General features: G+C 42.2%; 2 protein-coding genes across 13 annotated transcripts in view; both read right to left on the minus strand.

Moving 5' to 3' along the window:
- The window catches only part of LRCH3 (leucine rich repeats and calponin homology domain containing 3), a 68,648-nt gene extending 59,750 nt beyond the window's left edge, over positions 1–8,898 (minus strand). For 4 of the 12 annotated variants that reach the window (XM_062629000.1, XM_062629003.1, XM_062628999.1 and 1 more), the window contains exon 1: positions 8,615–8,897. In XM_062629000.1, coding sequence (XP_062484984.1) covers positions 8,615–8,852 — 238 coding nt within the window. In that variant the 5' untranslated portion in view covers positions 8,853–8,897. Of the gene's footprint in view, positions 1–8,614 lie in introns of all 12 variants that reach the window. The other 8 variants (XM_062629008.1, XM_062629004.1, XM_062629005.1 and 5 more) reach the window with 3 other exon arrangements.
- RPL35A (ribosomal protein L35a) overlaps positions 1–9,791 on the minus strand; it is a 153,519-nt gene that overhangs the window by 90,128 nt on the left and 53,600 nt on the right. The gene's annotated exons all lie outside the window — the stretch shown is intronic.

The following is a 9,791-nucleotide window of genomic DNA, read 5'->3' on the forward strand; positions in this document are numbered from 1 at the left end:
AAAGACCAGTAAAAGCCTTGGTCTATGACTGAACTAAGTAGTAATATATATGTCCATAAATAATGGCAATAATGAATTAAACAGGTTTAAATTACTACTTGTCTCATCAGCACCCTAAAATTAATGTTCTGCTCAGATTTAAAAGGGATTTTCTATCAAGCATTAAGATATAGGTTAGTCCTCTCTTTATCATGCTAACAACTTAGAAGATTGGAATTGGCAACAAGAGAAGCATTTGAGACAGAGGGCAAGATTATTGAGGAAAGAATAAAAGGTTAAGATGTGGAAGCTTGGATGAAGGAGATGAAAAAAGATTGAGGGTAGAGGAGACAGATAACATCATAGCTGGGAACATGTGACACAAACACTTAGGAGGAATCCCAACCCAGTAGAGCACAATCCCCTCCAGTACACCAAGCACAGTACTGAAGACCTACACATACTATCATTCCTCTGCTTTCAAACATCTGTACAATTTGGAGGCAGAGCATTCCACTCTACAAACTGGTCCCATGGAATGGCAACCTACTGCTGTCTCATTGGCACAGGTAAGAGAAACCTGATGGGCATAAAGGTTTGAATTGTCATGATGCCAGCATGATTCCACTTAATTGCATCTAGAGAAAGTCAGCCTGCATTCAGAATTCAGCGTTAGGAAAGTAACCTGAAAAAAGCACTGGAGTCTTGTACAGAGAAAACCCAGTTAAAAACTTACATAATACTGGTAAATCAAGCACACAGACAGTATAGTCTATAATCAAAGATGGTCACGTAACTGTAGTTGCCCATTTCCTGTGTGTATCTAGTGTCCGGAGGTCTTTAATTAGCAACCACATACTACTTTTCATTCCTCTTCAAGATCTTTCTGTTCAAGTGGATTTCTTCAGAAGACAAAATTACTGTAAGAATCAGGACTGATCACAGCAACTGTGATCAACAGCTACTGTTGAAAAATCATTAGGAAAAAAGTGGAATTGCAAAAAAAAAAAAAAAGGGATGATAACCTGAAAGCTGGTGAATGCTGCTTTGGAAATACAGATTGCATCTGTCATTGCCATATAGTTCCTCTATCATACTAAACAAACCTTCTGAACTAATTTTTCCAAAAGTAGCAATTAATCACATATTCCCATTTTTCTAGATGTCAGGCTTGATTTCCAGTACTCCTGAAGAGTCACCAAGGTAACTGAAGTTATGAAGAACTGCATTTAAAAAATAAATCCATGATTTATCTGTAATGGTTCTGTTGCCTAAAAGTTCAGGCACTAAGTGCTTTGAATCTGGCACCCCAAATCAGCATATGCTACCAAACTTTGTATGAATACAAGCTTCATATATACAAAATACAGTTACATTACCTTGCTTCACTCCACAGAGATTACATGAAAAACAGTGTCTGGAACCTTTTCAAAAGTAGGGAGCACTACCCAAATGCCCAAGGCAATAACAACACAATTCTGTACTCAGAGCTAAGTCTCAACAATAAGCAGAATAGACTAAAATTCACATGGGTCACTGAACAATTGGGGGGAGAGGGGGAGGGAACTGAATAGATGCTCACTAATCCTACTGTCCTCTGCACAGAGCAGACTGGTTAAAAAAAATGTGTTCCTCCAGCCAACACCTGGGCTGCACAGCAAGTTGGGATTTTTTAGGCATATCCTCATTTTGGAGTGCTTGAACTACATTTAGAGAAGACTATTAAATACTTTCAAATCGGTAACACTACCAGCTAGAAAAGAACAAAGGCTCTCCTTGCTCTAAAGAGACTTCTCTGGGCTCTTTCCGTGAAGACAGCAGTTTGTAATGTAGGACCATAAGTGAGGCTGAAGTAAGCAACTGTCAGGACAGTCTGGGGGACTTCAAAGTGAAAAATAAAGCCCCCTTCCTGCATATATACAAAATTACTAACTTACACGAACTTACTAACACTCCTATGAAGAAAAGACCAGAATGTATTACCCTTTCTCTAAATAGCTGTAATTCAGAGAACTAAAGCAATATTTTAACTCTAATACACTGATAAAGTCTAACCCCAAGACACTTTTAACATGAATGGGTTTTCACACCCCCCACACTTTGGAGAGGGGGACATAGTAGCTGAAGAAGAAAGCTCACTGCACAGCCCATAACTTCATCTAAATACACAACTGCAATTCATTCAAGCTGTTTGGCTAACATCGGAAACCGTGAGATCCAAGCCTGGTTAGTTATTAAAGAGAGAAGAACCCTTGAATTGAGTTACAGCCTTTTCATTAGCTACCATGTAATTTTATTTTTAACACACACTATATAATTTTCAGTGTTTGTTGTAATTAATTCTTCACTGTTGGTTCTTCTACTGAAGAAACTAATTCCATCTACTGCACTCTAAAGCTAAACATGAGTGTAAAATTACTTCCATAAAATAATGTATTTTGCCAAATGAAAGCATGAGATCAAAATCTGTCAGCAGTAAAGTTTCAATTAATGCAACTCAGCTCTGTAAGCCATACTCTGAAAGAAAAAGTTCCTATGCTTACTGACTCAAAGGCTAGCACATCGTTTTACAGAAAGAAATACGCAAATTTACAACAGCTCAGTGGTAAAAGGTTACAAAATAGAGCTAAGGTATGATTTCACAACTGATGCAAGTCAATTTAAGCTCACATATGTTCCAAAACAGACCCCCTCATTCTTATCACCCAATAGGGTCTTTCCATCCTTTCTGTTTGCTGGCACTCAAACACACGTGAAAACGCTGCAAGCTGTCCAAGGATTTGATCTAGCTAGTTATGGGTTCTGTTTTCAGCTCGGTAAGTACGAAAGAGGTTGCTGGAAGGCAATATGATTGCTGGCATTGACTGTGCAGCAAGAGATGAAGACAGAACTTCCCCTTCTGGCATCAGCATAGAACTTGGACCACATTAGGCTGTGTATTTATGACTGACTTCAGCGAATACTTACCCAGTATAAATTTGCTATCTCCAAGCACAGGTATAACCAGAGGAGAAGAGGTCTGGAAATGCCATGAGAGAAAAGAAGACATTTCCTATTTTCCTAAACTCTAATTTCTCCTTGGTGTGACTGCTGGACTGAATATATTTACCTACCAATCCTGCTCCTCTTTACTTTTTATGTAGTTACAATTATCTTTAAAATCATAGCTAAAAGTGTGCATGCATACATGACAAAAATATTTAAAAAAGCCTGACCATGATGGAGGCAGGGAAGTGGAAGTAACCAGAAACACATGCCATCCCAAACAACACTTAGAAGAGTTCACTGGTAGCAAAAGTTTGATTGTAAGACTACTTCTTCTGCTTTAAAAGATCAGCTCACTAAACAAAGGCATTCTGAATGTCACATATTACTTTCACTGACACAAGGATCAGAAGCTACAAGCTCAGACTCCATTTCCCCAGCTGCTATAAAACATGAGGCAAAACGACTGCCTGTGTGCCAAGAACCACTGAGCATTAGTGCAGGCCTCAGCTCTCCACCAAAACCCAACCCATTCAAAAAAACCAAACCATAAACTGCAACAGTCTACTGCTCTACACATTTTGAGGGTAACAAAGAAAGAGAACCGACCACAATTTACCCATTCACCAAAGCAACATTCTCAGATAATCCCATTAACCTAGACTAAGAATTGCCAGTATTTACACACAGAACATGTATGAGATCAAGACTTTATAATAACAGAAACACAACTTGAAAGAAAATAAGGTAGACCAATAGTCAAATTATAAAGAGACTGACACAAGAAGGAGGTAAAAATCAAAAAATGCAACAAGCTAGACTACCATCTATAGTTTGGGGAAAGATTGCCATCCTCCCTCCTTCTTTCCCATACAGCTACCAGAACCTTGGGAGAGTGTATTTCTGTTTGGGTTTTGATAAGGGTAGGTGTAAATATAGAAATCTGAGCACAAGACTCTGGACTACCCTAATAAAATGTTTTTATTTTTAATACTGAAACTTCAGATAATCTAAGTAGCAACACTGTAAACTCCTCTGACAAATAGCCTGTGACTTGAACACAGAACAATCCCATTTCCTTGCAAATTACCTTAAAGATCGCTATAAAATCATATTCTAGATACAGTAACCCAAAGAGGTTTTGTTGGGTTTTTTTTCCAAACAGTTTTTTAATTTTAGGCTGGTTTAGATTCTGCTGTTGCGGCTTTTGAGTATAAATGTTGGGGAAATACGGCCACTGCTCTATGTGCCAGAGTGTACTTCTCAAGTTGTTTTTGCATTTCATCAGGCAATATCAACTCAAGCTCTGGCAGGAAAGAAAAATATCAGTGAGAGCTCTTTCTGCAGATCACTGATAAAGTCACTGTAATCTTTCTAAATGCAAGCAAGCACTCTGCACGTAGAAATTTTATTGACACTATGGTCGGATTATACTTTTTCTGTGGAGAGCTGTCAAGACCAAAACTACAGACACCTTACTGGCAAAGGCATGCAAAAAGGTAGTAGCAGACAAGTTTTTTCTTAATTTTCAGAGTCTTGCTATCTTTTCTCACTATTAATATATTCCAGAAACAAGATGTAGTACACTGCATATAATGATCTCACGACCTGATTCCCACACTACAGCCATTTCTTTTATTGCATAAAACCCCATATTCCCATCTTTCCCTTTAAAAATGGAGACAGTGAGTGGTTTAGATAATTACAGCTGTCACAAAGGGCTTGACAAATAACTTTTCTGCTCAATGTATGCTTTAGGCCACTGGGAAAGCTGTCAAATAATGACATCAGAATCTACATTAACACTGGCAAAATGCAACTGTGCTTCCTTTCAGATGGTTTATAGCCCTTCCTTTTCCTATTCCCTGGTTGAGCACAAGAGTGGGATGAACAAATGGGTTGTAATTCAACCCAGACAAAACGGGGATAGACAATGCAGATTAAAGGAAAGAGTATGAAAGAAAGAGAGAAGCACATCCTTGATTTGTTAATGAAGAAGCTTGCTCATTCTTCATTATCAATGAATGCTGAAAGCTTGAGTCACTTCCTAAAATTCCAATTAAGTTGTAAGGGATGAGCATACATAACAGCTGCTCTCCCCTCTTTCAGTATCTAAGTTGTTATTACAGTGCATTTCTTGTACATGAGCCACTCCACATGTACAAGAACGTCAGATGAACTACTGCCTCACACATTGTGGGGAGCTACCTTCCCGCTAATCCATTCCAAAGCTCTCAAGCACAGACCTTCCCATCTTCAATCTGATTTTATATTACGTGATCTTAATTCCAGTCAATGTACAAGCAAACCAGAAATTCACTATTACTTCAATGCCTGCTGAGTTCACCTGCTCTGTTCTGAGAGCAACCTTGGGCACTGATCTTGGTTTTAAAAGCTGCTTGTGGGTATTCCCCACATGGAAGATGGCAGTGGCCAGAAGCAGCTGAGGCTTGACATTATTAGACAATTCACTTGCCAGTGAAAAGTTTAGTGACTATGGCAAATGATTAATGAGGAACTTCGTATTTCTGTTAGGCATCAGTGGAAAAAATAGATTTATTTCCAGAATAAAAATGCAGCAAACCTGATCTGGTCATGTGGTTTGGTTTTAGGTAGCCCTGCGAAAGGCAGCAAGTTGGACTCAAGGATCCTTATGGATCCCTCCAACTGATTCTGTGATCTGTTTGTCAAGTATTTTTCCAGAGTTAAGTTACACACGCCACAAATTTGGCTCTGATGATTGTTTAGTGCGTCGTTAAGAATGCTACTTTGAAGCTATTACAGCTTGAGCACTAGGGTTAGTATCACTGTCAACTCTGAAGCCATAAAGGATCCAAAGAAATATGATCTTCCCATTCATTTAATGTTTTGAAAATGTACCTTATGGGTGACATGTATTTAAAGGGATTTTCCCCCACCCATCAATTTCAGAATCTTCACAGAGCCCCTAACTTGATCAAGCATCTAACCTCTAACATCCTGTTCCTGCTGACCCACTGTGCTGGTTCATCTGCATTAACAACAGTTTCCACACGAGGCCAGTGATTCTGTTAAAGCTTAAGGCTATGCTAGATGCTGGTTTTCTACCAGTGTAGTTACGTTAATGAGAGATGCAATTCATTCCCACCTCTTTAGCATCAATGCAGTTACAGTGACATGCAATTACTTTTATTACTACAAGAATGGGAATGAGCTATACCAGTATAACATGATCAACACTAGAGAAGTGTCATGTAAAAAGAAGTAAGGTTTGCATATACATTGTTTTGTCTTCATTTTTACAGTTTTGGAGTAATTCCAATGATTTTTACGAAACTCCACACACACATACCCCACCTGTATATTTGTGGCCCAGCATGCAGGAAGGCATTTGGAGTATACAATCTAGGGGGTTAGTTAAAGTGTTTCAGTATTTCTAACACCTAGCACACATATATATTATACCATATTACCCGTGGCTGCTCCCATAGAAGATAGTTGAAGGTTTTACAAGAATGAAACTGATGTGGGGTAAGAAGCAGATTAAATTGTAGCTGACCACTCAACTGAAAAGTGGGGGTCAGAAACACTGCCCAGCCTCACTCAAAAGTCACAGAACAGACCACACTAAAAAAGGGCACAAGATGAAGTTATTCACAGCAGCCTTCAAAACAAGAGAATTTAAACAGTATGTGTCCCTCCCTCCCTCCCACACACTGCTCAATAAGATTTGCTCCCTACAACTTAAGAACAGTTCTAGCTTTTTTTTTTCCTAAAGTTCATTGTGATGATAAATACACAAAAGTGTATGGCATGCACTGCTGCTTATTAGCATTTAATGCTTCTTGAACAACTACAATGCAAATATTCATCACAACAGATGGGAACCTTGGTGGAAACAAGAATTCCCACAAATTGTTTAAGAGTACAGTAAATGAATAGGATCACAAACAAAAAGCCCAAATCCCTCACAAATGTGTATGCTGCATTTGCTTACAGATTAGCCCACTACACATCCGTTGTGCAACTGCATTTGTAGAACACCCTTTGAACAACAACGAAAAAAATTATACCCCAACAAGAAGTGTTTCCTATTTATGGATGCGTTCATATCAAGCAAACCACAGTTGTCTCAAGGCTTGGTTTGATGGATTTTTTTTTTTTATTTTTATTAGTGACAGATTTTTGCATAAGTAGGGTATGACAGGACAGACTATAAAGTCAGACAGTTTTAAAGAAGGCTCCATTTTGAAGTACTTAGTTGACAGTGTATCAATACACTTTCTAACAGACATGGTAACTTTCAAAAACTGATGTCCAGAGTTTATTTCCAAGCTCCTAAGCTACAACTCCACATAAACCACCAAAAAATCTGAATGACAGCGTAGGAAGTAATCGAAGCTACAAAAGGCATTCTGGCACCCTTTAAAACTGCTTTTACTTCATGTATACAACTAGACTATCAAAATAAACATAAACTAAATTTGCTCTATAGAATGCATTACGAAAACTCCTACATCCTGCACAAACTCTCACTGATTCCCAAGTCTCCTCTCCCTATTCAATACAGTAATATGTAAACACACTCCACAAACGTGTTTCTTGATCAAGGTGCTTCCAGGGAAAGTATATTAGTTTTTAGTCTATTCCTATGACCACACTGAGGAGCGCAGAGAAAAAACGAGCCTTACTGCTTACTGTACCTTGTAAATTGTTTCTTAAAAATACTTAATATTTTTATCCATATGAGGCAGGAGAAAAAAAAAAAGGCATGTGATTCTGTCTACAGTACCTTTCATATCTTGCTTATGGCTGTCAGAAATGACAACAACAGAAGCATAAGAGCACAAGAAACAGTTGTCTTTAGTGTATGCACACGTGACAGCCCTTCTTGGAAAGTTGGTTTCCCCTGTCAACAGCACAAGACGAGATGGGTAGGGTCCATAGACCCGTGTACATATGCACACACAATCACATGCAGCTACATCAGAACAAGAACATGTGTGGCTAAAACCGCATCAGTGATCAGCAGTATTCAGAAAAGCCTCATAACTCTTTTAAAAACAGCCTCCAACAAGGGAAACACCTCTAAAGTGGAGACGACAAAGGAAAAAAAAAAAAACAATAAATGAAGAGATTTCATCGGCCAGACCGACGGCGGGCAGGGGAAGGAGGAGTACCCTGCAACAGCTCCTCCATCCTGTCCCAGCCGAGGAGAGGAAGGGCGGAGGGCGAAGGGAGGAGGCTAAGGGGTGAAGGAGAAACGGCCCAAATTAAGAAACATGCCAAGCATCGCTTCGCTGCGGGAATCCCCCTCCGCACACACACGCACTTTCAAAGAGAAACTCGCGGCGGGGGGGGGAACACCTCCAAACATCCACTGAGGATATTCCTCATCTTCATGCACCCAGCTTGAATTTACTGGAGCGACAGCGAATCGACCAACTCAGCTTCAATTCTGGCGGGGGACTGTCACCCTCCCACCCCAACACCCTTCCTGGAACGGGGCGGGACGGGACAGGCAGCCCCCCCGAGCCCTCTCTCACGGGGAGCCGCTGGACCCCCACACGCCGGCTGCCCCCAGCCCTGAGGTGCTCGCGGAGGCACGGCAAGGCGTTTCCCCGACCCCCCGTCCCCGCCATCTCGCTCCCTGCAGCGCCGCGTCCCTCACCAGCCTGGGTGGTGTCGCTGAGGTCGTGGTTGGCGGCGCTGGCCCGCGGGTAGTCACGGAGCTTCCTGCCGCTCAGACTGAGGGTACCGCTGGCCGCCGCTTCTTCTAAGGCTCGGTCCAAGGAGCGGTTCCACGAACCGGGACCCGAGGGACCTGGTGGCGGAGTACAAGCCGCCGCGTTTCCCGCCTGCATCACGGCGGAACCGCCCTCCGGCGCCGCCAGCACCGTGGCCGCCATTTCGCCCCCTCCGCCGCCACCACCACTGCCGCCGTCGCTGCTACTGCTCCGGCTTTGCGCGCCCCTGCGCAGGCGCGGGGAAGCCCGGGGACCGGCTGGGAGGGAGCAGGGTGTGCGCATGCGCGGCTAACCACCTGCGCGCACAGGAACGGCAGCTCTTGAAAGTAACGCGGCACATCCGCTTTGTGCGTCCGATTGGGGGTAATGTGTCGTGCGGGAGCGCGCACCGCCCCTCGGCCATGGCTGCTGTACCCGGACCCCTTCTGACCTCCCACCAGCTCCTGGGCATAGGCAGCAAACCAAGGGGAGATCGCAGGGATTGAACTAGGTGGGAAGAGTACTGACTGGATCGTGTTCAACTCGATGTCATCAGTCCCTAAAAGGTTGCACTCTTTGCAACGTCCAAATAAACGCCAGTCTTGGTCTGGGCAAGCACTGATGTGCTTGCATGCTGGAACTGCTGCGGGAAGCTGGCAAGTGTGCAGGCTTGAGCTGGTAAGGAAGAGCAAAGGCTGTGAACACTCTTCCTCATCAACACCTTATCAAACGTATTTACAGGCAGCATTTTCTTCCTGCACCTCCAATAAGCAGCAGCACTTCCAGTGCTAGCACAAGCCTGCACTCAGAACCACAGGTGGTGGCTGTTTTCTCAGGGTGTTGACACCCATCTTGTAACCCGAGGTTCAGGTGACAGTCACTTCTCACTAGCAAGGTATGTCACAGCAACACGAAACCAGCACTTGGTCTGACTGAGTCAGGGATCTGGTTCTATAATCACACCAAACCACTACAGTAGATGATGCTACTGAAAAAATACATAAATACACATTTAAATGAAAGTTTGTACAGTGCCACTCCAAGAAGTGCTTCATTTTCAGGATATTAAGCTGGGCAACGAATGTGAGCCCTCCTCAAGTGAGCCTCCTTTCTGGTATGTTC

The sequence above is a fragment of the Pezoporus occidentalis genome, unplaced genomic scaffold (genome assembly GCF_034315485.1).
Source record: "Pezoporus occidentalis ecotype Australia unplaced genomic scaffold, CSIRO_AGI_Poc_V1 ctg327, whole genome shotgun sequence".
Taxonomy (NCBI): domain Eukaryota; kingdom Metazoa; phylum Chordata; class Aves; order Psittaciformes; family Psittacidae; genus Pezoporus; species Pezoporus occidentalis.